This window comes from Camponotus vicinus, unplaced genomic scaffold (assembly GCF_025532165.1).
Source record: "Camponotus vicinus isolate PSW18456_S1 unplaced genomic scaffold, iyCamVici1.0 SCAF_7, whole genome shotgun sequence".
Taxonomy (NCBI): Eukaryota; Metazoa; Arthropoda; class Insecta; order Hymenoptera; family Formicidae; genus Camponotus; species Camponotus vicinus.
This window is the reverse complement of record NW_028141979.1, coordinates 2,713,554-2,741,498: the sequence shown is the minus strand read 5'-3', so window position 1 is coordinate 2,741,498 and position 27,945 is coordinate 2,713,554. Positions and strand designations below refer to the sequence as shown.

General features: G+C 36.4%; 3 protein-coding genes and 2 long non-coding RNA genes across 12 annotated transcripts; 4 read left to right on the top strand and 1 right to left on the bottom strand.

The window, feature by feature from the left end:
- The first annotated feature begins 137 nt into the window (after nt 1-137).
- Nucleotides 138-1,538, top strand: LOC145974896 (transcription elongation factor 1 homolog). The gene is made up of 2 exons (XM_083104964.1): nt 138-575; nt 843-1,538. Exons 1-2 carry the CDS (start codon nt 460-462, stop codon nt 973-975), a joined length of 249 nt encoding a protein of 82 aa, XP_082961090.1. The 5' UTR covers nt 138-459; the 3' UTR covers nt 976-1,538.
- A 756-nt stretch (nt 1,539-2,294) lies between these two features.
- Nucleotides 2,295-18,932, top strand: LOC145974895 (uncharacterized). Of its 7 annotated transcripts, none has more exons than XR_014439843.1 (9): nt 2,295-3,172; nt 3,284-3,465; nt 4,026-4,570; nt 5,152-10,727; nt 11,174-12,035; nt 12,151-12,528; nt 12,627-14,366; nt 14,570-14,929; nt 15,786-18,932. XR_014439843.1 is itself a non-coding variant. In XM_083104963.1 (8 exons), exons 2-7 carry the CDS (start codon nt 4,168-4,170, stop codon nt 14,815-14,817), a joined length of 9,207 nt encoding a protein of 3,068 aa, XP_082961089.1. In that variant the 5' UTR covers nt 2,295-3,465; nt 4,026-4,167; the 3' UTR covers nt 14,818-14,836; nt 15,786-18,932. The 7 variants fall into 7 exon arrangements, 1 of the variants encoding a protein (XP_082961089.1); XR_014439846.1 differs by having other exon boundaries at nt 2,295-3,465; nt 15,786-15,930; nt 16,382-18,932; XR_014439845.1 differs by lacking the exon at nt 3,284-3,465 and having other exon boundaries at nt 2,295-2,917.
- On the bottom strand, nt 18,541-21,077 carry LOC145974897 (uncharacterized). The gene is made up of 2 exons (XR_014439848.1): nt 20,924-21,077; nt 18,541-20,548 (listed from the first exon to the last, which is right to left on the bottom strand). It is a non-coding gene; the product is annotated as an uncharacterized LOC145974897 (long non-coding RNA).
- Nucleotides 21,078-21,298: 221 nt separating this feature from the next.
- Glyrs (glycine--tRNA ligase) lies at nt 21,299-24,600 on the top strand. The gene is made up of 4 exons (XM_083104705.1): nt 21,299-21,615; nt 21,861-23,544; nt 23,727-23,914; nt 24,102-24,600. Exons 1-4 carry the CDS (start codon nt 21,370-21,372, stop codon nt 24,210-24,212), a joined length of 2,229 nt encoding a protein of 742 aa, XP_082960831.1. The 5' UTR covers nt 21,299-21,369; the 3' UTR covers nt 24,213-24,600.
- A 1,061-nt stretch (nt 24,601-25,661) lies between these two features.
- On the top strand, nt 25,662-26,686 carry LOC145974820 (uncharacterized). 2 transcript variants are annotated; one of them, XR_014439808.1, is made up of 3 exons: nt 25,662-25,769; nt 25,958-26,093; nt 26,559-26,686. It is a non-coding gene; the product is annotated as an uncharacterized LOC145974820 (long non-coding RNA). The 2 variants fall into 2 exon arrangements; XR_014439809.1 differs by having other exon boundaries at nt 25,938-26,093.
- Nucleotides 26,687-27,945: the final 1,259 nt, after the last annotated feature.

The following is a 27,945-nucleotide window of genomic DNA, read 5'->3' as shown; positions in this document are numbered from 1 at the left end:
ATGCTTTGAATTGACCAATCAGGTTAAAGAAATCTTTACTCCTTTTCTCCTGATTGGTCAATCAAACGCTTCATCCAAAGCGTCTTCCCAACCGCAGCTAGGTCGATTTCGCGCATGCGCATGTAGTGATGGCAAATCACTGACGCATACAAAGGACGCATATATATACGAAAATGTAGGCGCTAAAATCTTGAACGGAAAAACAAAATGGATTAAAACAGTGGTTGCAAAAATTAAATAATTTTATGTTAAGGAAGACATATAGGATTCTATAATCCAATAATGAACTTTGCACTTGATTAATGATATCGTCGATACGCGAAAAAGATCGACCTAACCTAACAACGCGGCTCGCTTCCTAAACATAACCTAGTGAAACACAACGGAGAAATTATCGGTATCGGTCAACCGATATTTCGTCCGATCGAAATACGTATAGTTTCGACCGATTGGGACGAGATGGGTCGACGAAAGAGTAAACGAAAACCACCTAGCAAAAAGAAGGCTATTCAACCGTTGGATACACAATTCAATTGCCCGTTTTGCAATCACGAGAAGTCGTGCGACGTTAAGATGTATGTGGACAACTCGCGTATATGTGTCGAAATTACAACACAAATGTTGCTTTTTAATAACACTCGATTAAGTTTTCTTGATATTTCCTTGATAATTATAATGTATAAAATAATTAAAGTCGATTTAGCTCCTAGAGAGAATCAGGTTTACTTTGTCAATTTAATTACATGAATTTTTAATTCATTAATTTGGTAAAGTAATATAATAAACTTACTGATAAACTTAAATTAATATTTTTTTATTAACAAAACTCTTTGTGATTTCAGGGATAAGTCGAAGAGTACTGCCAGGATAACTTGCAGAGTGTGCTTGGAGGATTTTCAAACGACAATAAATTTATTATCGGAACCTTTAGATGTATATAATGATTGGATTGATGCCTGCGAAAATGCGAATTAAAGAATTGTCAGATGTATATCTATGTAAGATTTATATATATATAAGTGATAAAATTTTTGTTGCATTTTTAAGATTTTTACTCAAGTACTATTTTTCAAATATAAGCTATGTGTTTTATAAACAAGATATTCTTTAATGTACTACTAAATGTGGCATTGATTGTAAAACAATATTTATTATCATTTATTAATATCTTAAATGTATGTACGCACATACAATGCAATTCTATTAAAAAATAATCTTGATCTTGTGTGGAAATAGATTTATTATAATTATACAGTCACATTTAGTACTTAGTAGTAATGTTAGGTATGTAATCTTTAAGATAAAAAGAAATTCAAATTTTTTAAGAAGTTTAGATAAGATATTTAAATGAAACCTTACAGAACATAATTTTTAATATACATACACACACACGTGTACATGCGAGCATATGTGTGTGTATATGTGTAATATGTGTCGATTTTTTTAAATATGCAATTACTTTAATATAAGTCATTTGTAATATAATGTATATATGCATTTTATTTTATTTAAGAAAATTATGAGAGATATATATATATAAATTATAGATATAAATTATCTTTCTTTTTCCAATTGTCAATAGCAGCTTTAGGGTGAGAATTGAGATTCTTTCTTGTCATTTTCACATAACTTAAATCATAAATAAAAGTGATTCAAGTTATATAAAATAATAAGGCATTTAATTTTGAATAAGAAAGGAGGATCTTTCCTATCAATAAGAATCTTTAATGCATTGACCGTATGACCCTCATCGATAAAATATTTTAATATTAATAAGAAAATACATAACGCGCTAAAAATGGCATGCGCAAATAAATAATTGCTTTAATCGAATATTTAAACATGCGCGGTTTTCAGTGATGGAAGACCATCGATAATGTAACAAACGGAAAGATTAGAAAGTCCCATCCTCTTAGCGACCTTGGTCCATATTCTGAATCCTCTTTTATCGATAAAAGTGCCTCTAAAAGTGGCTTACAGCCAATCAGAAGGCTTATAAGCCACTTTTAAAGGCACTTTTATCAATAAAAGAGGATTCAGAATATGGACCCTTGTCGCTTCATGATAAATGATCATAAATCACGGTCCGAGTGTAACTCGAGAGGCTGTATTTAAAAATGTCTAGCAATAGTGAAGCATAATAAATCTCACTCGTACTTAGAAAAGAAACATATTTCCATGTGTAACAAAAATATAGAATTTTTCCACCTGACAACCTACTAATGATCTTTTGACGGAGCCGCATCTACACCGCCCGCCTAGTTCCTGGATCAGCCAACATCCCGCGGGCCATCATTCGCGCGCTTATTCGTGGCGGATGTGCAACGACGGTGGTGCAGTCAAGATGGCGTTTGCCGAGCGGAGTACGCTGTCGGGCAGGAACGCGTGAGGGTAAGAGAAAAAAAATGCCACGGGGCGCCGTCGACGCTTCGCGCGGGGTGCTCGCGTGAGGATCGGGCCCCTCGGGAGTTCGGGAGCAGTGCGCGGTAATCGCAGTGGTACTCGGCATTAACCTAAGCGTGGTTGCGCGCGGGGAACGACGGCGAATACGGCGTGGTGAGGTGAGGTGCGAGACGGCGCGACGCGGACGGGCTCCTCGCCTCCTCCTCCCTCTCCTGCCTAGGGGACTGGCATGGAAGCGCGACCTGGTGCTGCGACCGAGCTCGTTGCACGCGAGGGAACGACGGCGCCGTGACGTCGCTCTACGTCGGCTACGAGAGCACTCGACGAGCGAGGATCGAACGCGCGAGCTAGAGCCGGCCATGGCGTCTGTCGCGCGCGCGTGATCGCCGATCAAGCGGTGGATCGACAAGGAAGGTGAAGCAAGAGAGAGGGTGAGCGGAAACGCCGGGACGCGTCTACGACGAGGCGGTGATAGACGGAAGGACGGTCGAGTGGGGACTCATCGTGTAAACACGTAAACAAACATTCTGGCCTATTCCCTTATCTTCTGTTTTTCCTTTCGCGATTACATTTGACAGCTACTCACCGTCGTCATCGTGGATTATCCTGGACCTGTGGATTATGCGTGCCCGATATGCGAACGGGATGTTTAGATTACACGGTTCACGTGTACGATATCGTGTTCCTGGACTGAGTCATTTGTTTGAGGAACAGTGTGGTCAGTCAGTTTCTAAGGAAGCTGTGAGAGGATACTCTGTCGAGTAAAAAAGTGTGTGTATGTCTTTGCATACTATGTCATTCTCGAAACATTGATTCTGGAAAGATTCTGTGAGATTTACGCTTGGCAAATCTCTCAATGTTCTCTCTTGGTGTTCCATAGATGTATCGGATGCTATTGGCACGTAGAATTTTTTCTCATATGTGAGTGAATGTTACGAGTTAGCTAAATATTTTGAGAGATTGAAATATTCTGAGAGATTACAAAGTTTTTTTCTGTGAGATAAATTTAATATCTAATGCTGACCAAGCATTTTTCAAACGATCCTAAAAAATCACATTTATGTGAGTACTGTTGCATACTTTTACATATATATCTTGATAAACATATCATTTTACATTGCGAGTTAAAATAATCTAGAATATTTTTTAAATTTTATATATGTCTTGTTTTGTTTACAAATATAAATTAATTTTTACTAAGAAAAATGCTATCAAATATTCAGTCAAAACATTTAATTTAATAGAATCCTTTATTTGGCAAAATAAAGTTCATTGTATATTTTTATATAAACTTGTATTTTTCAACTGTATTACTGAATTATTTACATATATTCCAATTGTTTATAAATTTTATGTATTAATAATATTGTGTAAAGCTTAAGTTACTGAAGAGAATTTAAAAAAAACATTTTATTATTTTAAAAATTTTGATCTTTTTTCCTGAGAAATATTTTCTCATAGGATTATTTCATTTCATATCATGCATCTACAATATTAAATAGTAAGAATTTTGTGACTAAGAGATTTTACTATTTGATATCTTGTCTCTTTGTCAACAAATGGCAGTTTCTTACTAATGTATCTGATAAAGTAATAGATATTAAGATTATATATTATTACAGGAAAGAAGAAATGTGTTAAATGACATGTAAAGAGAGTGTTAAACTCAATAGATATTAGTATCATGTTTAAATGTGTGTGAGACATTCCATGATGATATGTATCAATAAGATATACATTGTGACTTAATGGACAGTGCACACCATGTCTAATAGCCTGGACAGTTTTTTGACACGCATCGGGGACGTCACAATCGAACGTGTGACTCCTCGCGGAGGCTCTAAGCCCATTGAAACGAGTATGATGACGAATGAGACTACAACTGGTGCAAACATGAATGCGGAACCGCAGACGGCCAATGATGAAAGTTCGGATGAGTCGAGCGGTGAAACAACAGACGGAGAGCAGGAAAAGAAACTCGACGCTTTACAATCCGAGGAAATAGAAGAGATACGCTCCGAAGGTTCGGGGGATGATATGGATCTGGACGAAACGATTGACTCGCAGATCGGTGTTAGAATAGATTCAGACAGGCAACAACATCATCCATCTCAAGAAGAGGATGATGAGGAACAAGTTAATATCTTGGACACTTTGCCATTGGAAGGTTGGTCCCATAAAAATGTTGATCAGTATACATTCTATATTACACATACAATTTGAACATATTTAATCTAAAATATTATATTATGATAAGATTTTTTATTATTATTTATTAAGTTATTTTTTATAAGTATTTTATGATTTTGTATTTAATGATTCTAATTAAAGTTTATTAATTAAATAATTAGCATTAAACTTAATTAATAGAATAAAATATAGAAAAAATTTATTTTAATTTAATCTAATTTTGTATTATAATTAAATCGATTTAGATAATTATTAATAGTTTAAATTATAAGTCTGGATTCAAACTTTCAAAGAGTTCCAAAAATATGTGCTCAGTATTACTTTTTATAAATTATAAAATAAAAATAATTATATTTCTCTTTCAAATCTTTTTAGTATTATAGTTTTTTAATTTTTTATAATAGTTTTGTGTGTGTGTATGTATGTATGCATTATAATAATGTGATATGACACAGCATGATATAATAAGTAAATATTTAATGAGATAAATTGTGAAATTATATTTTTATCGCATTACATTATTAAATTTTAATGATTTTATTTTTGTATTATCAAAAGGAGCGCCCATAGAAGGCCAGGAAGTATCCGAGGCTGATTTACTAGGAAAACCGATATCGAAAGATTCGGAGGATGAGGAGAGCATGGATAATGAAAAAGCGGATGGACAGTCCGCGGGGGAGGAAGACGCTGATAGTAACAAGAGACATGCCGATTCCGATCATTCCGACAGCGCGAAGAAAAAAGCGAAAAAGGAGGATAGTAATACAGAGGGCAACTCATCAGAATGCGAGTTAAAGTCGGAAAAGAAATTAGCCAACATGCGAAGGAACATCCGGGAAGTGATGGACGAGGCGCAACTTGACGAGGCTACGCTTTCCGCTCAAAGACAGGAAATGGAACGTCTCAGGCGAGTGCAGGAACAACAGAGGATCATCCGCGAAGTGCAGCGTCAAATAGCGATCAACCGGGCGCAAAGCAATAAAACGCAGACACGTGTTATCAGCCTTTTACAGGCAAAGCAAAATCAGGCTGGCAGCACCATGATCTCGCAATCGTCTTCTCCGTCGTCGTCATCGTCAACTACATCGTCCACCCCGGTTCGTTTGCCGAACACCGTACTTTTGAAAGTGAACTCTGGCTCTGGTACTGGTGTTCAGACTACTCAGACAGCCGGGATGCAAGCGGGACAAATTCAAAGGAGATCGGTGGACAGTGGGATGCGTTGGCAGAAAGGCAGAGGCGGCTACCAAGGAGCACAAACATCCATCTCGCGGGTTCCGAATCGCTCAGGTGCGCCCAATATGCTGCACCAAAGAATTCGTATGATGACACCATCTGTGAGTATATCACCAGTGGTGCCTAAGAAAGAACCGATGGACCGTGTGGAGTATTATTCCGACTCCGAGATGTCTGATGTAGAAGCTGAGGAGATGATACGCGAAAAGCAAATACATGCGATGCGAAAAACGCCTGGCGTGCCCAAGTATCAAAGGCCGCCTAAAGGTAAAGATGTAGTAACGATATCCAGTTCGAGTGAGAGTTCAGACGACGATTGTATAGTCCTGAGTGATCCCAGCGGTGAAGAGGAAACTGACAATGAGGACGATCCATCTAATTCCGGCATGCACACCAATGATCGGTACAATGTTCCGGATGAGCATGGGCGGGTATTAATAAATGTTGGCCATCCTGAGACCGAACCGGACGTATTCTTGGCACCACAAGTGGCCCGCATCATCAAGCCGCATCAGATCGGCGGTATACGCTTTCTTTTTGACAACATCATCGAGACTATTGAGAGGTACAAAACTAGTAGCGGTTTTGGCTGTATCCTCGCCCATAGTATGGGTTTGGGCAAAACCCTCCAGATCGCTAGTTTTTGTGACATTTTTTTTCGATGCACCACTGCCAAGACTGTTCTCTGCATCATGCCTATAAATACGCTCCAGAATTGGCTGGCGGAATTTAACATGTGGTTGCCGTATGAAGATCCTGCCATTACTGCCGAGAAGGAATCTAAGGCTACAAATGTCAAGATGGAACCCGGAATGGATATGAAGCACGAGATGAAAGAAGAAAGTTGCGGTAATCAGAGCGATATGTCGAATATGTCTCGGCCTATCAGCACAGAATCTGCGCATCGTTTCGGTCAAGACACCGTTGCTGCATCACAACAACCGATGAATATTATGCCGGAGAATCCCTATACGAATCCTCATCATGGTTATGAACCGCGTAACATAATGTCAGGAGGTTATATGCAGGATCCTATGATGAATAAGAATATGAGTGAGCCGCGTGCGCCGCATATGCCACCGAATTATCATCAGGGCGAAGTACCGCAGAATCCGTTGTACAACGCGAATCCGAATCCGCTTCCTAATTTCCCTGATCCAATGAAGTCTGATCCAGGAATGAATTGCCATAGCATGCCGCCCGGACAGAATATAACGGGACCAAAATTCGGCATGGAGCATCAAGCTATTGGTGTTATGTATCCTGGAATGGAGAATCGATCGCAGGGTAATTCTATGTATCCTGATATGGAGAATCGAAATGTGGCGGCGATGTATCCGGGCATGGGTGATCATCATTCTGCCTCGATGTATCCAAACTACAACAACGCTTCTAGCACTTTTGCGAGTTACGGCAGTCAGACTAATCAACATGAATTGGAACAAGAATCGAAGAGGGAAAACATGCTGTCAGGAGGAATGTTGCCGTCTCAGAATGCGGAGGTGAATGTGAAGAAGGAACCAGAAGAAACGATTAAGAAAGAAGAGAGTACATCGACAACGAAGGAAGAGTTGACGGAGGAAAAGAAGGAAACAATTGAGAAAGTGAAGACGCCATACAGTGTGAACACGCCCATTGGCATGGAAGTACGTCCGAGACACTTTGGCTTGCATATTCTAAATGATTCGCATAAAACCATGACAGCGAGAGCGAAGGTGATCCAAGAATGGCAGTCGACTGGTGGCGTTCTGCTGATAGGCTACGAGTTGTTCAGGCAATTATCTTTGAAGAAGCCCAATAAGGCGAAACGAAAACGCGGTCAACCCTTCAAGGATACCGTAGACGTAGAAGAGGAAGATAAGAACAAAGGTCTGTTGGACGAAATGCACACAGCTCTTGTGAATCCTGGACCGGATTTGGTAATCTGCGATGAAGGTCATCGCATTAAGAACTCGCACGCTAGCATCAGTATGGCATTGAAGCAGATGCGCACGAAACGTAGGGTTGTCCTGACCGGTTATCCGTTGCAGAATAATCTTTTGGAATATTGGTGTATGGTGGATTTCGTGAGACCGAATTATCTGGGCACTAAGAGCGAATTTTGTAATATGTTTGAGAGACCGATACAGAATGGCCAATGTATCGATTCCACGCCGCAGGATATACGCTTGATGCGATATCGCGCGCACGTTTTGCATGCTTTATTGGAAGGTTTTGTACAGAGGAGATCTCACTCCGTATTGCAGATGTCATTACCGCGCAAGGAAGAATATATTCTGCTCATTAGAATGACGTCTCATCAGCGTAAATTATATGATACGTTCATGAATCAAGTAGTGAAAACGCGCGCAGTGCCGAATCCGTTAAAAGCTTTTGCCGTGTGTTGCAAGATCTGGAATCATCCAGATATTCTGTATCATTTTCTTCGCAAACGTCAGGCGAACGAGGAGGATGATTTGGATTTGGAAGAGACAATTGGAGAGAAAGCTACGGCAGGTGGCAAGAAATCTAAAGCGCGTCAGTCAAAAGGCGAGTCAAAGAAATCCAAGAAAGGTACGACGATAAAGAACAAACCCGCGGCTAGCGTACAACCGAATGCTTCTTCATCATCCAGCACTGATAATGCGGAAGCTGAAACTACACACAGTACACCGAAGCAAAATAATTATACTAATTATCCCATGCCGGTTTCCAATTCGGGATACTCCAACTCTATGCAGCAGGGATCTTATCCTCCTCATAATTATCAGAACTACCGTCCGAACGATCAAAGCACATACTATAGGAATGATAATAACAATCACGGCGAATATAATCATGGAGAGTTTTATAATAATCAAGGACAGCAGAGATATGGTAATCAAACTTTTCAATCATATACTCAAACATCGGGCTACAATACATCACAGGGATACGCCAATCAATCGCAAAATTACATACAATCGAATGAGCAATCGACGAATCAGAGATACGGCGGTGCAGCGGCTGGATCTGACTTTAGATCAGATCAAAGTCAAGGAAACAATTACGAGGCACCGGGAATGTTTTCGCGACAAAATTATCCTTATCAGGATCAGCAACGTAATTATACACCGAATATGAATCAAGGGCCTAACAACTATTCCCAAGTCCCCAATCAGCCATCTTTCCAGACTCAAATGCCGAATCAATCTACGAATATGCCGATGACAGATTACTCGTCATACACCACGAATCAAAATCAAAATTACACGCCGACACCGAGTCAGACGAATCCGATATATCCACGAAACGATGCGCAACCATTGCAGAACACAACAATGGGTTATTCTGTACCACAAGGTCAACCTCCAACTCAAAATCAAACTCAGACTGGCTATCTGCTGCAGCCGCAGCAAGGTCAAAATACTCCATCCGGTCAAAATCGAGGCTTCTCGCCGAACCAACAGAATCAACAGAATCTGAGCTTGCAGACTCAATCTCATTCATACACCGGTCAGCAGCCTCAAGGTATGCCCCTTCAAGGTCAGTCACATGCCTATCCTACGCAGGTAAATCCAACTCCGCCACAAACTCCGCAGCATGCGTTCAATCAGGCATCAACAACTCCGATGCCGCAGGCTTCATCTCACGGTTATATACAATCGAATCAACCGAATCAAGGACCTGTAACGCAAGGTTCAATGCGTGGCTATACCCCAGCACCACCGGGTCAAATAAACGTGCCGCAAAATCAGTCCAATTATCCGGCTAATCAACCCGCGTCAAATGTCAACACTCAGAATCAGACGCATAGATATCCTCCGGATCAGCAAGGTTCGGCATCGAATCCACAGAACGCAGTCCACGCAGGGTACGCACATCATATGGTGTCTCAAGCAGCAGCTTCTAATCAGACGACGTCATATCCTCAGCAGAATCAGCAGAGTCAGCAGAGTCCAGTGCCACCTAGTCAGACTCACTCTGGTTATTCGTCAAATCATCCTGGTCCGATATCGCAGATTCCTGCTGCCCATCGATACGGCACTGCACAGCAGACGCAAATGGCTCAGAATCAGACTATGACCCAATATCCACCGAATCAACAGCAACAATCCAATCCCTCACTAGGTCCGAATGATCAACTCTACTCCAGATCGGACGTGACAGCGGCGTCGCAGCAAACGCAAGGTTACGCTCCAACTGCGAACGAGTTTTCAAATGATCGCTCGAGTGGAAGTACTGCTAGCAATTCCGGCAATAATTATACTGCCAATCAACCGCAAACGCAGAACTCCGTTATGTCAAGTTATTCATCGGATGGCTCGAACTCGGCGACGTCGATCGGACAGATAAAGAATGCGGATGATCCCTATTGGCAACGTAATTACCCGCAAACGTTCCGATCGGATCAGCAATGCAACGATTCGTATTATAGAGATCAGATGAACCCGGGTGTGAATCGTTATCAGAACAATTACTTTCCACCGCAAAATTATCCGAATCAATCATACGATTACACTAATCACAATTCGGACATGAACTCACGGCCTGACGAGTCCATGAAAACTTCTCAGCAGTCCGGTACTCATCCTCCACCATGCGATAAAAGCAATAAAGATATGACATCTAGTATTGGCGTACAAAGTCAACCGATGCATTCGAGTAATTTTACCGGTACGTTGAATTATACCGCGGAATCAAATCGTCAGAGTTCGGCAACTCCTGCACCCAGACAATCAGGACAGGGAATTAATTCAACGAACAGTCCTCGATTGAATCAAAGCGAATTATTAAAGGAGGAAGAGAGAGAAAAAGAAGATCAACTGGAAAAGGATAAGGAAGATAAATCTGATGATGAGATTCTCACGAAAGACGAGGAAAAAGATTGCAAGAGTTCTCCTATTGGGAAAGAAGATCCCGGAATTCCATATGACTGGGTATATTAATATTATTAGAATATTACTATATTTCGTTTATCTTATATAATACATTATGAATTAAAAAATTGTTTAAAAATTAAATAATTGTTTTATAGTGTACACACACATATATATATATATATATATATATATATATATATATATATATATACATACATACATACATACATACATACATACATACATACATACATACATACATACATACATACATACATACATACATACATACATACATACATACATACATACATACATACTATAAAACAATTATTTAATTTTTAAACAATTATATATGTATATATTATTTATGTATATTATTTATTTTATATTTTTATTAATATACATTTTTATTTGATTTTGGATAAGCATTAATTACTATTTTATATCTTTCAATATGTGTGTGTATGTGTGTGATATTATAACGTCTAATTTTGTTGCAGGCGACAGAATTGATGAAGAACTATATACCCGGGTTGATAGACGCGTCCGGGAAAATGTTGATCTTCTTTTGCATCCTTGAGGAAGCTATCAAATTGGGAGATCGTGTGCTTGCATTCTCGCAGTCGTTGTTTACGTTGAATCTCATAGAAGACTTTTTAGCACGAAATAGCGTAAAATATCCAGACGGCCAGACTGACGCTTGGATTAAAAACGTGAATTATTATAGATTAGATGGAAGCACCAGCGCTTTAGAGCGCGAAAAACTCATCAACGAATTTAACAATAATCCAAAGATTCATCTATTTCTAGTTTCGACACGGGCAGGTTCATTAGGTATTAATCTCGTCGGTGCGAATCGCGCGATCGTATTCGATGCTTCTTGGAACCCGTGCCACGATACGCAAGCTGTGTGTAGAGTTTACAGATACGGTCAACAAAAGCCGTGTTTCGTTTATCGATTAGTTACTGATAATTGTTTGGAGAGGAAGATCTACGATCGACAGATTAGCAAGCAAGGTATGGCTGATCGGGTAGTCGATCAATGCAATCCTGATGCGCATCTCTCGCTAAAAGAGGCGACGACATTGTCATGGGATTGGGAGGAGGATAGCCAAGTACAAGATTTCTCGCAGACTAAGGATAGTTACACGGACGAAGTTATGCATTGCGTTCTAGAACGCCATTCCTCATTATTAACCAAGCAACCATTTCATCACGAGAGTTTGCTTGTTGATCGAAAAGATAAAAAACTTAGCCAGGCTGAGAAGCGATTGGCTCGTCGCGGCTATGAGCTTGAGAAGATGGCAGCTAATTGTTCGAGACCGAGTTATAACTATGTTCCAGGAAATACAGCCACACGAGGTATAATTTATATTTAACACACACACATACATATGCAAAAAATTATAAATTATAAATTAATTTATAAAATTATAAATTAAAAGCTAGCTATATATATTGCGATTATTTATTTCAGCAGGTGGATTACAAATCAGAGCGATTCGCGGCGGCGATGGAGGAGGCACTACACCGAAACCCGTTGCTTCTGTGAGACCGATGCAACAGCGAGGCGCTGAAGGATTAGGTCCACGAAATGTAACTGGTAGCAGATGGATTCCAGCAGAGGTGTGGCAAAGACAAGGAATGAGCGCGCAAGAGATGACGCTACCTTTAGATGTAGTTATTCCGACTAATTCTCCAGACAAAGGAAGTATTGTTTTAAAAGCGGGACAACGAGTAATGGTGCTGAAGAGTCCGAAAGGCATTTACATGCAGCTTGAATCCGGCAAAATTATTGCAATTCGCACTGCGCTTAAATTGAATCAGCAAAAGCGAGAGGAAGAGCCGAAGAAAGGTGAATTAATATATTATTGATGATTAATTTATTATATATTGTATTATATTTGTATAAGTATTGTATCATTTGAAAATTTGACATTTTATGTTTGGCAGGTGTTTCCTCGATGATACAGAGAAATTCTAAACCTGAAGTTGGCTTCCCTTTACGAAATAACTCTGCCATTTCCATAATACCCAAATCATCTTCGAGTAACCAGACTGGTAATCGACTTCCCAATAAGCCATCACCGGCTTCGGGTTATAAGCCATTCGGCGATAAAGAAATTTCTAAGAGACCGAAACCAGTCGCTACAGCGGCTGCCAAACCTTATCTGAGTCAAGTAAACTTGACTAACCAGGTTTCTCTATCGAGGTTACCGAAAGTAAAACAAGAACCGGTGGATCATTCTACGCTCGGAGACAACTCTAATTCGTCCGATGGTCAACTAAGAACTGAGCAACGAGTTGAGGAAGTTAGATTGGAAGATGTAGTGGCTGAAGTGAGCTCGAACACCGACTACAGTCCATCTAATCATACTCGTACCACCAATTCAGATACAGACACATCTTTGCCAAAATCTTCCGAAGAAGGCACTCAAGTTTATACACCCGATACTGTTTCCTTAGTGCAAAGCGTGCAAACACAACATGACCAACCTGAATCGGAACTGCCGTCGACTGTCGACAAGCAATGTTCACCATCAGAGAAGGAGCCTCCCAAGCCAGACACATTAACGAACTATGGTCGGTCTTTTCACAGCCAGACAGAAAAGCGAGACACTTCCAATGACGATATTATCATCGAGGAATCGCCGCAGGTGACGCCACAGGTCGCGACACAAACGCACGTGGGCACTCCTGGATCGATTCCATCATCTCTGTTAATACCGTCACCAGTGCCGTCAGCCGGGCCGGTACCATCAACTATGTCGGTGTTGCCGAATATTCCAGTAACATCAAGCATGTCAATACCGTCAAGTATGCCTTCAAGTGTACCATCGAGTATGTCATCGAACGTGCCATCGAGCATATCATCGAGCATATCATCGAGCATGCCGTCAACTATGCCGATACCATCAAGCATGTCGTCGACTATGCCAATACCATCGAGCATGTCGATGTCGTCGATGCCGCCGGTGCCGGCGATACCGTCGGTGCCATCGATGCCGTCAGTGTCGTCAATGCCATCGATGTCGATGCCGCCAGTACTATCTGTACCTGTAAGAGCTCCGGAAACACATAAAAGCAATGTTGATTCACCCGTCGTCGCATCATCGACTGTCTCAGTATGCACCAGCACTAATATTACTTCTCCGAAGAGCGCCGAATCGATTTCGAATATGCGAGATAATATGATTCAGGGAGACCCAACAACGCCGATACCCCAAGGATATCCTTACGCCCAATATCCGAGATACTACGACTACAGTGATCCACGATCTCGGTCGCTATCTAATCCTTACGGGACTTACTTCCCCAGCGTTCCACCACACACGGCGAATCCCAGTAGCAGACTGCCAATAGACACGACGAAGCCTCAGCCGGATCTAGGAAAGCCTACGGACGAGAGGAACGTAATGAACGTGCCTACCGCTTATTCTTCTCAAGTATCAAGCATTACTGCCAAACCGCTAACGAGTAACTCCGCAACGGAGTCTAAGGGTACGGATACCGCAATAGCCGTGACCACCACGGTGACCTCCTTGAGTAGAGATGAGACTGCGCATATACCTACCGCGTTTAGTCATCCAACTAGTACGCGGTATCCGGGTCCGTATCCACCGGGTCCGTACGATCCATACTCGCAGCATTATCCACCGGCGCCTGGTTCATCCGCAGCGTATCCTCCAGGTGGTGAGAATCTTACATTTTTAAGTAAAATAAGACAAAAAGTAAGGTTTATCATCTGTTTATACATCTCATATTAGATTTGTATATTTTTTACAATATCTTTCTATTTTAAAGAAATTTTTGTATTTTAAAGAAATGCATTGTTGTCTCTTTTTTGTATATTTGTTAACAAAAATAAAAATACTAATGGCGAAATTAATTTTCAGGAGCACCCGGTTATCCAGCATACGGTGGACCGAGCTACAACACGGATTACGCTCGCATGTATTCAGCGTTTCATGGTCCGCCACCTTCGACGGATCCTTACATGCATAGAGGATACGCTCCTCCTTCCTCACATCCCCCTAATTATTATTCGCCGTTCCCGCATCCTCCGCCGCCCTATCCTAACTATTCTTTTCTGCCGTATCCGAATCCAAATATGTCGAGTGAGCCTCAGCCACCCGCTCAATAAAGAAGCAACATGTCTAAGGGTAATCCTAGGTTAAGGATAATGAAGAGCGAGGAAATTATCGCAAAGCCGCGGCTCTGAAGCTTAATAGACTGAAGCTGTAAAACGCATCGATGTAAATATTTAGTCACAAATATTGAGATATATTAAGAAGATATGTTTTTGAATTGTGAGGATTACTGGAGTAGTTTGCGTTATTGATATACAAGATAATCAAGAAGGGTAATCACCCTAATTAACATTGAACCGTGCAATTTGTTAAGCTGTTCAGAATATTTTAACTTGGCTGTCAATAGCCGTTTTTTGCGATGCATTCTTTGTTCACTAGTTAACTTTACTGAAAAAAATGTATCTGTCGAGCGATCAAAACAAATCACTTCTTTGTTTGATCCTCCAGTCTCATAAGGATGATGTCAAGTAAGATTTTTTACGAATGCTTAGACTATGCAACTTGGATTGCGATATGTTTCACGCTGTAACCGATTAATTGCGTTTTTCGCGATTTTTTCTACTTTTTGTACTTGCATGATGTCATTTGCCGAGTTAGTCTTTTGTCAATAGTCTCTTAATGTTGGAATTGATAAGTTACTGATACTGGTATAACTTTGATTAAAGATTGAAGTGATTAAAGGTGAAAATTACATAATTAAATGGAGAAAAACCTTATACACGTCATTTAGCTTCATTGTTACATTCAGCCGTTTATCTCATTTTTATATAACTTATAAAGAGGGGGAAAGAGTCATTCGAACAGAACAAAATTCTCATGACTGACGACACTGGACACTGGCATTCAATTGTATAAAACTTTTACAAATTAGTAATGACAACATGATTAAGCAAAGTTATGAGATTTTTTTCAACTTATATTTTTTTTAATGACTCAATTATGATATTAAGATAATGTTTTAGAATAAAAGTAATATATTAAGTTTAAAACTTAAATTTAGTTTTCGTAATTTATTTTCCAGGTGACTTTTAGCTTGTTACTACCTGAGATTCTTAATTTTTAAGAGTGAGATATATAAGAAATATACTTCCATGACAAATCTTTGACGAAAATTAATCGATTGATCCCCCTCGAATGGTACGCAAGAATAATGGATTTGCAAGCAAGTATGAATTACTTGAAATTATACTATAAAATGCAGGTGTTCGTTAAAATATTTACGTGCATGAAATATATTAGAATGTACTTGTCCATCGAAACATTTTTTTCTATTCTATCACATTATATATTTTATATATTAGCGATACATTTGATTGTTATGTAATTCTTGGCGATTCACTGATTCTATTCTGAAGTTATTTTTCTAAAGATTTAATTTGTATATAATATACGTTTAGTTTCGTTCGAAAAATATAATTTCTGTTCGAGCCATAATTGTGATTTTAATATAAAATATTTTTTTGGGGTATTTTTCTTCCAATAATAATTCTTTCATTATAAAAAAATTTATTTTTTTGCACTTTTTCAAATGGAATTATTACTTGGATTAAAAGATTTCAAAATATTTTTTCGATGCCTGTTTGAAAAAATCTGATTTAAATAATAATCTTCCTTCAGAGGCGATTTCAGGGCAAGAGCAATGAATCACAAAGAATCAAGTTGATTTGCATCATGTATTACTCTTCTGTAAATTTCATTTTCACGATGCGCATCATCGTTTCTTTTATTTTCTCGACGAGCGCCGAAATCAATTGCTATTCTTCGTGGCATGCGTTACGCTACATCTACATGTCATCTTGAATCTTTTTCCATTTACATATATATTTATACGCGTAACATAAGTACATACAGTATTCACCTGAAACATTTAGCAGTCAGTAAATACAGTCTACAGCATCCCTAGCGAGTTGTATATGGATTACGTATTATACTATTAATCGTTACGGTTTCCGAAATAGATAATCTTACAATAGAGCGTAGGATTGTTGTTAACTAGGATGTCTCTTATGATTAAAAGAAGGAATTCACATTATCTCGGACACGTAGCATAAACGTAGGGAGAGCCATGATTTTCAGGAGCGACTCTTCAGAGACTCGGAACTGTGATATTTTATTATAATCTCGTGTCGAATTTGCGCTCTTGTCCGGAATCAAAGTCTCGCCGACCTTGATTTTGCGGGAATTTCGCGAGCAGGTCCAGAATCTCGACCTTCGCGATGCTCGATCGAAATTGTTGCATTTACGTTTAGTGTAAGTCAATCCGGGTGCACGAGATGGCTAATCCATTTTTCCAAGTGGGACACAGAGGCGCGCACGGGTCTATCATGGTGCTCCCTGTAATACATTATACGGACCAGTGGTATTCAACCCTTTCTGCATTGTAATCCTGAAAGCATCTCCTTCAGATCTTTGCAAATATGTTTTCAGAAAATTTTGTACTTCCGAATATATGTACATATATATCTTCATCTGAGAGATTTTTGTAAAACCATTTTTGTATCCTTCTTTATATATAATATAATACTTTATATTTTTATTTAAAGCCATATGTTGCCTTATATGTGCAATGTTCCTTTATATTTTGTGGGAAGCCAACTTCTCACACAAACTTTATAAACATTTTTCTTTATATTTCCTTATTATAGTCAAAGTTCTTAAGATTTTCTCTTAGAATGTATGAGAATTGCTCTTCCGAGAGTACTGTAGGTTGAATACCTCTGATTATAGGCGAATTATTCTAGCGAGATAAGCGTTCATGCTGGATATATATAATTAGTATACTGTGTCTCCGTGGCCGGTCTCAGTGTCGTCTGTTTGCCGCGCAAAGAGACCTCGGCGTCCTCAGCGTTTACTTGGGACGCTTTGCGGCCACACACGTTTTGTAGGTTCTAAGTGTACAGGTGTTACGTTTAGCGCAAGTAAGCTGTGCAATCCTTCGCAAACAGCCGACAAAGAGCCTGTCGTGTAAAACGCTCGCGAGAGCCATCCGTTCTGAAAGCGTTGCAAAATTCAATTACGAAGTAACAACATTCACATCCCGCATTTAGTGACTAAATGTGACTGTTGAGCTTTGTTTTATGTAACATAAAAAATGTGATGTTACACGCATTCGATGTTACCTGTGTAAGCTGAAGAATTATATGACTACATTTTGCGCTAAATGCGGTGGCCCGATTTCGAGTTTTATTCGTGCACTTTACAATAATTGCATTTCATGTTATATTTATAAATGCAATTATTTAAGAGCTGTATTCATACACTTAGCGTTTTATTTAGTGTTGAATATATACGAGTGGGTTGTGAATATATACAAGTTAATATGTGACTTGATATTTTCATAACGTTTAACGATAAATAATAAAAAAAGATGAAGATGAGTGTACGGATTAATGAATTTGTAATTAAGATGTGAATCTCCAGAAGCGATATGTGCATTTAGTGAGACTTTCGGGATTGACTTGCACCGCTCTCAGAACAAGCGGCTTATATATTTGCATAAGAGCAAAATATATTTCTTCTCTGTTATAGTTTTTTTGCCATTTGCATATCTGTAAATATCCATCATTTACATTTCATATTTTATTTATTATTATACATTAGCCATTATGACCGCTTTTTTTTGATGTCAGAGTATTGCTTTTATGTAAAATAAATTGTTTACATCGATGAGAAAAGAAATTGTTTCCATCATACTATTGTTATGTAGAAAGCGAGAGAAAGAGAGGGAGGGGGCGGGGAGAGATAAAGAAAGAGAGAAGAATGAGAGCCTACATATATATTTTTTTTTTATAACATTCATTTTTACATCTGTGACCAAAAACAGGAATTAGCTCATAAGCCCGTATTTTCGCCGCACATTTAACGCTAAACGTGGCCGTCTGATTTTATTAAAAAAAAAGCTATTCTTGTCTGATAAATAACAATGAAATTTAATGTGAGGTATATAAAATTGTTCAGTAGATTAAATAAAAACTTCACAGTTCTTTATTCTGCTCATAAAACGTTTCAAAAATTGTAGAAAGAGAAAGTCTATCGTATAAGAGATTTTGAAATTAAAATGTAAGATTCGCAAAGACGTGTAGAATTCTCGATATACCAAATAAATTAGGAAATTAGGAATATCGGAAAATGTTCTCTATGTGCAAAAATAAAAAGATTTTGCAGCTTAGATTTACGATTATATGTAAGATTCAATTGTAATGATGATTGTAATGAAAGCATCAGAGGCAGCTGCCTTTAGCGTACGGCTAGAATACGCGCCGCAGTGTACATGTAAAAATGCTTAGTAAATGCATAAGGGATGATTATATGTCGACTTATTATGGGATTATAAGTAAACAGATTCATCTGATTAGTACGAGAGAGATCTGTCTTTCAGTCCGAAATTCTCTGTATCGACGTGGTAAAATTTTCGCTGTGTATACACACGATAGGATGATTAAATACATGTTACACACAAAAACTGGATTTATCGAAAAGTTATAATAAATTTGCCAGCGAAGAGGAATAAAATAACGCTCGTGTCGCAATCTCTGTTTCTTTTTTCACAAACTTCACGTTTTCTAATTGTGATTTTTCTATAAACCGCGCTACGGTGTATATGATACATAAGATGAGATAATTAATTAATGAAATAAAAGTATTCTCGATATACATATACATATATTAAACGGGTTTGTTCTCTGTTGCAGTGGATAAGATTTGAGATTTATTGCGTCATTGTATATAAAAAACTCATATATACATATATTAGCATATATATATATATATATAGTATATAGTAATAGTGAACTGAGAGATCTTTTCTAATTTGAATTATTTTGTAATAAGTTCTTTATTTGAAAAAGAAATACTTCTCTCTGTAGTGGATCCAGATCAGTATCTTTAATCAATATCTTTTGGCTTAATTATTAAAAAAAAAAGTATAAATAGGAAGTTAAACATAGGTAACAGTATTACTGTTTGTTACATCACTATTAGCATTATTTATTTTCTTTAATTATATGTTTTCATTAATTAACTATCCTTTTCGTCGAATTTTTATCGATAATTAAAAAATTATTAAATTATTATTAATTATAAAGTAAAATTAATAAATAAACTATCTATGTCTAATATTTATTTTATAATTTAAGATAATTTTATGAGATAATATAACCATCTCTATATACTATTTATTCTATGATTCAGGATATTTTTAGTCATAAAATGAATAGTAGGTATAGATGGTTAGTATTAAGTAGATGGCCTGTTAATAATTTTTTTATATTATATTTATTGGCAAAAACTTGACGAAAGGAATAATTAATTAAGTGAAATAAAACTCGTTAACAAATGAAATAGATAATTAATAAAATCGACATCTGTTGTAAGATTAATTTTTCTGGTATTAATTACCAGTCATATAATTCAAAAATTAATTTTAAATTATTTCGACTTCAATTTCCCGCGTCGAAACAAATTCTACACGAACACTTTATTTTTACAAAAATTAATAAATATAAGACTCGAAATATAAAATTAACAAAACAGTTATAATGGCAATACGAGTCTAGTGTCGATGTTATAACACATTTATTTATATTACAATCAAATAAATATTGGTATTAAAGCATACAAAGAGAGGATAGCGAACGTTTCGACCCTATTTTTGGGTCATCTTCAGCGCGAAAGTATATAATAAAAGATAATATAATAACAATGTGTTTTATATCGGAGTCTGTTACAAAGGTTGCTGTTTAAAGCGATAATAAATGTCTCGGTATCTCATTATCTTGACGATGCCTACGTAAAAACAAAGGACAAAAGTAAAATAAGTTAAATAAATAATGTAATTAATATGAACAAAGAAAGAAAAAGTACTAAATTAAACATGAAACTATGAGATTGGAATGTTAATTTATTAAAAATGATCTAAATATAAACTGAACATAAAGTCAAAGAAATAAATAAATAAGTTATAAATAAGTTAAATAAATAATATGACTAATATGAACATAGAAAGAAAAAAGTACTAAGAATTACATGAAAATTACGAGATTGAAATTATTTTAATGTCAATTTATTAAAAATGATCTAAATAAACTGAACATATAGTCAAGAAATAAAAATTATAAGGTTAAACATATAAGAAGTTAAAACTACGGAAATAAGACTTACTTCCAGGCATCGAAGATAATGACGCGCCGAGGAGATGAATAAAGACAACTTAACATCTCCGAAGACAAAGATCGACTCGTCTTTAACGGATAAATGTGACTTATATATAAACGGTAAAGAGAGTCAAATAATGTATAAATGTACACATACGCAAAGTCGCAACCTATTTGTTATGATAGAAACTGTGTTAAATTTTTGGCAAGTTGTTGACAATATTTAAATAAATTTCTGGTAATATAAATAAATGTGTTATAACATCGACACTAGACTCGTATTGCCATTATAACTGTTTTGTTAACTTTATTTTTAGTCACGTGACGTCTTTTGAAAATGAGCGTGAGCATGAAAAGGCGCCTTAAAATGCCTTGAATAATCTAACCTAACAAATCTGATAAAACGGCATGGCGAATGCGTGAAAGTGCACAGCGCATTCACTTTCCCAGCGAATGCAGCTTCTCAAGTGCAGTTTGCATCATATCGCCCGTAGAATACGGGCGCATCACGTTTTCAGCAACCCTTCACTTATTAGGCTACCTGTCAGAAACGTCGCTACTACTGTCAGCTTATTCGATTTCAGTCAGTGGGGCACCAAAAAGGCGAATAGAAAGCTAAAGATTGCCCTCGCGCTTGATATGATGGATCCTAAAGTCGAGGAAGCTCTGACAAAACTCCGCGCCGACGTCAAAGAGCAAGTGAGTGCCATATGGATGCACAGTAGAAATAGAAATCTTGAAGGAATCTTGTAATATTGTCAATTTCTTAATGGTTTGAGCAAAATTAATGCTTTGAATGTTAATAAATTTTGTAAAATGGATAACAAGTATCTTTTAAAAATTATTATGTTAAATGTGCTGTATGTTTTTACACTATTGCATCATACTTTAATTTCATTTAATTACTTGTGATTATTTTTTTCACAAAATATTGTCCTTTGCAGGGTGATTATGTACGGAAGTTAAAATCAAATGGCGCTCCAGAATTGGACATCAAAAAAGCTGTCGCAGAATTGAAGTCGCGCAAAAAGATACTAGAAGATAAGGAACTGTCTTTAGCTTTCAACCATATAACATTTGATAGGGCAAGGATGGAGGATCTCTTAAAACGTAGATTTTACCTAGATCAATCCTTTGCTATTTATGGAGGTGTCACAGGTCAATATGATTTTGGACCTATGGGTTGTTCCCTGAAAACAAACTTAATTAATGTTTGGAGAAATTTCTTTGTTTTGGAGGAACAGATGCTTGAAGTTGATTGTTCCATTTTGACACCTGAACCAGTACTGAAGGCATCCGGCCACGTGGATCGATTCGCCGATGTGATGGTGAAAGATATGAAAACTGGCGAATGCTTTCGATTTGATCATTTAATCAAAGCACATCTAGAGAAGATAATTTGTGATAAGAAAACAAGTGAAGAGACACGTCAAGAATGTAGAAATATCATCACCAAACTTGATGGCATGACAGAGGATCAAATGATTACTGTTCTACGGAAATATAACATGAAATCACCAGTTACTGGTAACGACTTATCGGAACCAGTAGAATTCAACCTGATGTTTGGTACTCAAATTGGACCATCTGGACTTGTCAAGGCTTTCTTAAGACCAGAAACGGCTCAAGGTATCTTTGTGAATTTTAAAAGATTGCTGGCATTCAATCAGGAGCGGTTACCATTTGCTGCAGCACAGATCGGCAACGCTTTCAGGAACGAAATTTCGCCACGATCTGGTCTCATACGTGTCCGAGAATTCACCATGGCAGAGATCGAGCATTTTTGCGACCCAAGTGATAAAAGTCATCCCAAGTTCAAGACAGTTGAGGATATAAGCATGCTGCTGTATTCGGCTTGCAATCAGATGGATGGTATAAGGGCGCAAGATGTTACTATAGGCGACGCCGTTTCAACCGGCTTGGTAGCTAATGAAACGCTAGGTTATTATATGGCTAGAATTTATCAGTTCCTGGTGAAGATTGGCGTCGATCCGAGTCGGTTACGATTCCGTCAACACATGAGCACTGAAATGGCACATTATGCTAGCGATTGCTGGGACGCCGAATGTCTGACTTCGTACGGATGGGTTGAGTGTGTAGGATGCGCTGACCGATCAGCCTACGATTTGAGACAGCATACTGAAGCCACCGGCGTGAAACTAGTAGCGGAAAAAAAATTGCCTGCCCCGAAAACGGTGGATGTTTGTGAGATCGTGCCAGACAAGGTATTGATCGGTAAAACTTTTAAGCAATACAGTAAAGCTATTCTAGACATGTTGGCAAAGTTAAGTGAAGATGAGATTGTAGCCTTAGAAAAAGTTCTCACAGAGAGTGGAGAAAAAACATTGGAACTGCCTAATCATACCAGCGTACAGATTACCAAAGCTATGATAGAAGTAAAACGCTATCAAAAGACCGTTCATGTTGAAGAGATCATACCCTCGGTGATCGAGCCTTCTTTCGGCATCGGTCGCATCATGTACACCTTATTTGAACATAATTTCAAAGCAAGAAAAGATGACGAGAAGAGGACATATTTTTCTCTCCCACCGGTAATAGCGCCGTTGAAGTGTGCGGTGTTGCCACTCAGTGGTAATGAGGAATTCGTACCGTTTGTAAAAAAATTATGTAAGTGAAACACTAATTATATTATACTGATATCAGAACAAATTTTCTTTATATTTCTTTGTTTTTTTCTTTGATTTTATCTTTGGTTTCATTAGAAAATGTAAATAAAAGATATAATAACTATCTATAAATACTATCTAACTAGAGTAAAGATGATTATATATATTAATAATATTTTACAGCCCAAGATCTTACGAAAGCGGAAGTCTCGCACAAAGTGGACGATTCTTCCGGTAGCATAGGACGCAGATATGCTCGTACTGACGAAATAGCGATACCATTTGGCATTACTATCGATTTTGACTCCTTGAAGGTGCCTCACAGCGCAACACTCAGAGATAGAGACAGCATGGAACAAGTTCGGATAAACGTATGTATATTTTTCTGTTATGAATAAAAAACCATACATTTATATGTAAAACTTGTATATATATATATAGATCTTGAATATTCAAAGAAGAATAATTTAATAATTGCTAGTATTAAAATAAGCATTAAAACAAATTATTTTGCTTTTTTAATTATTATTCTTAATATAATGAAATGTTCAATTATAGTTAGATGAATTGCCTGATGTTGTGAGAGATCTTTCCTATGGAAGAACTACTTGGGTAAAGGTGAAGACAAAATATCCCTTGTTTGAACAACAAGAATCAACAGAATCATAAAGAATATAGGTCTGAAAATAATTTCTACTATATAGGAAATTATATACGAAAATTTTTTATATATTCAGTTTGAGGTGCTTATCAATGTATACATCATTAATTTATGGAAGTATTAATATATTCAAGATTTATTAATTAAGAAATTCATGTTTTCATCTTCACAGATTTTGCAAATTTATATATGTATTTATATATTTAGCCAGAAGAAAATATGTGAAAATTATGAGCATACATAGCTAATATAAAATACTGTTTGATATAGATCATTGTTAATTTTCTATTTTCCAAATTATTAGTGTTACAATTAAGTCATCCGCATTTATCAAAGGCATTTATCTAAAAATTTTTATGAATATTATGTAACAAATAAAGATGCACTTCTATAAGATTTTATATCTTTTAATGTAAAATTTTGTACCTTTATTGTTGAATTTTAAGAATATTTATTAAGGAAGGTAAAAAAACATCAAATGTAAGATTAACAAAACGCATTTGATAAATATATATATATATATATATATATATATATATATATAATAATTTTTTTAAATTAAATGGTATATTTTTAATTACGGTTGCAATTTTTATTTCTTTTTAAATACCTATTTTACTCTATTACAAGAGTATAATATTGTATATAAATCAGTTATCAATAATTCAAAATAATTATATACGACAATGATGATCATATATAATTTATAACAGTATAATTATTAACGGTATATTTATTTAAAGATGAGTAATAATTATATTAGACTAAACAATTTATTTTATTCGTGAAGTCGCTGTTATGTATGCAGGATGCCAATCGTAGTGTTCAATTATACTTTTATGTTGGTAATCATGAGTGGCAAATAGGTACGTTGTGCACAAGAATCATCCGATAAAAAATCTACAGAAATTTGGTTTAAAAAAGTAATCGAGTAATTATTACAGTAGAATCACGATGTGTTACGTATCGCAAGTGGAAACTGATCAATATCTTTCGAATATCGTCAATAGTTTATACGTATAAAAGCAATATTATGTATGTGATATATTTCGTGGACAGAAATGCGTCGCTACAAAATTGAAGTAAGTCTAGTCAAATAATGACGTGAATAATAATAAAAGATAATTGAGATAATTAAATGGTCATATATTATTGCAATGAAATCAATTTATTGTATTCAATGTATCGAAGATATCTTAATAACATGGTTATATTCTCGAAATAAATATATGATCCCTTTTATCTCGTGAAGTTAGCGACGTTTGTATTAGTCAGGAAACGCGGGAATCGAGTTACATCACATAGGATGTCACGACTTCATGTTGGTAACCATGAGGAACAGTGGACGCGTCGCGCGCGCGGAAAATCGTTCGGATAAAATATATACGAAAATTCAGTCTAAAAAAGTAATCGAGTAATTATTACAGTAGAATCACGATGTGTTTCGTATCGCGAGTGGAAACTGATGAATATTTTCCGAACATCGTCAATAGTTTATGCGCATAAAAGCAATATTATGTATGCGATATATTTCGTGGGCAGAAACGTGTCGCTACAAGATCGAGGTAAGTCTAGTCAAATAATGACATAAACAATAATAAAAGATAATTGAGATAATTGAATAGTCATATTATTGCAATGAAATAAATTTATTGTATTCATTGTATTCAAAATATCTTAATAACATGGTTATATTCTTGAAATAAATATATGATCCCTTTTACTTCGTGAAGTTAGCGACATTTATAATTAGTCAGGAAACACGGGAATCGAGTTACGTCACATAGGATGTCACGACTTCATGTTGGTAACCATGAGCAATAGTGGACGCGTCGCGCGCGCGGAAAATTGTTCGGAAAAAATTTGTACGAAAATTCGGTCTAAAAAAAGTAATCGAGTGATTATTACGATGGATTTATGTGTATCGCGAGTGGAAATCAATATTTTTCGAATACTGTTGATAGTTTATGTGTGGGAAAGAATTTTACATGTACGATTTTATAGACGAACGCGCATCATTAAGAGGTAAAAACACAAATAATAATAGGAGATGAATAATATTGAATAATCACTTGCAATACAAAATAGATCTATAATTATTATATTAGATATATTAAATAACATAATTATATATTTGAGACAACATATATGATCCGCTTTTTATTTCATAAAATTATTGGCATTTGTATTAGCTAAAAAACGCAGATATTAATCAACATTTTCTTTGCATTCGATATCATGGTTTTATGTTGATAATTATAAGAAATGATATGATAGACGCATCACTTGTGAAAAATTTACATAATTTCTAATGAAATAATTATCACAATAAGCTAATCGAATAATTATTACAGGTAACGTGTTATGTATCGTCTGTGGAAACACATCGATATTTTTCGAGTAGCATCAATGGTTTGCGTGGGAAATAACTTTGTCTACGAATTTTGAAGACAGGGACATCATAGGCGTCGTTATAACATTGAGGTAAGTTAATTGAAGTAACGGCATAAGTAATAATAAAATATAATTAAGATAATTGAATAATCAAGCTGTTGCAGTAAGAAATATGCTTATGATCATTGTATGAAAGATATTTATGCGTGTGTAAAGATATTTATATATACGAGGTTTCTACGAACGAGATTCTAATTAATCTGTTTAGAGTTTGTCAAACATGTTGTCTACGAAAATTGGTTGGATTTAAAACAATACAAGTATATTACATTCGAAATAAGCGCGCATACACACATACACACACACACACACAGGATTTTTCTTATTTCATAAAATTTGCTTTTTATTATTAGCCAATATACACCAGGAATAATCAGTATATAATCTACATTCACATTTAATATGAGCACAGTATAATAAACACATGCACAAAATTGCTCGTAAAAATCGATGTAAAAATTCGAATTAAAAGAATAATTAATTATGACAGTGGGATTTTACGCATCATGAAAATGCTTCAATATTTTTTAAATATTTTCGAATAAATTACGTGTAGGAAGTAATTTTGCACATCGATTTTTGGGAATGGAAAAAATATTGGATATCATTAAAAAATTGAGATAAGTCAATCTAGTCAGCGTTCGTAAAATAAACTATGCTTCAAATATTTCTGTACTATATTTTACGAAATAAATATTGAATAATAATTATAAATTAAATATAATAATTATATAAATTAAATATTTTATGGCTCACAAAAGATAAATTCGAATATCATTTTATTTAATTCATAAATGTAACATAATTATAAAATGTTTTTTATATATGTATATTATATATGATTGTGTATATATGTATATTGTATCAGAGGATTATTCAATTATCTTAACTATATTTATCTTGCACAAATATAACAATTATAAAATGTTTTTTATATCTGTATATTATATGTGATTGTATGTGATGTATATTGTATCGAAGGGTTATTCAATTATCTTAACTGTATTTATCTTGCACGATTGCGCTTTACATTCTCGCGTATATTATTTTATATACGCACGACAACCGTGCCGCATTCTTGTGCACCTCTTGTGCGTGTCGGATCGAAAGATTTCGTGGGAGCGGAAGAAAGAGAGGACGATAAGAAACAGAGAGCGCTTCGTGGGTGCGGGCCCAATTATCCACAGTGGCTCTTGAAAACGAAAAAGAAGAACCTAACCATGTCTTTAGGCGGTAGAAAGGACGGAGCCACGGGATTTTTCTTTTCTTTCTCCTTCTCGATCTGCC

Excerpts from the sequence above, each read along its gene's own strand:
- LOC145974896 (XM_083104964.1), top strand. The coding sequence starts at position 460 with ATGGGTCGACGAAAGAGTAAACGAAAACCACCTAGCAAAAAGAAGGCT. Across the intron at positions 576-842 it reads AAGTCGTGCGACGTTAAGAT|GGATAAGTCGAAGAGTACTG; the intron begins GTATGTGGACAA and ends TTGTGATTTCAG.
- LOC145974895 (XM_083104963.1), top strand. The coding sequence starts at position 4,168 with ATGTCTAATAGCCTGGACAGTTTTTTGACACGCATCGGGGACGTCACA. Across the intron at positions 10,728-11,173 it reads CCGGAATTCCATATGACTGG|GCGACAGAATTGATGAAGAA; the intron begins GTATATTAATAT and ends ATTTTGTTGCAG. Across the intron at positions 14,367-14,569 it reads CGCAGCGTATCCTCCAGGTG|GAGCACCCGGTTATCCAGCA; the intron begins GTGAGAATCTTA and ends ATTAATTTTCAG.
- Glyrs (XM_083104705.1), top strand. The coding sequence starts at position 21,370 with ATGCAGCTTCTCAAGTGCAGTTTGCATCATATCGCCCGTAGAATACGG. Across the intron at positions 21,616-21,860 it reads GCGCCGACGTCAAAGAGCAA|GGTGATTATGTACGGAAGTT; the intron begins GTGAGTGCCATA and ends TGTCCTTTGCAG. Across the intron at positions 23,915-24,101 it reads TGGAACAAGTTCGGATAAAC|TTAGATGAATTGCCTGATGT; the intron begins GTATGTATATTT and ends GTTCAATTATAG.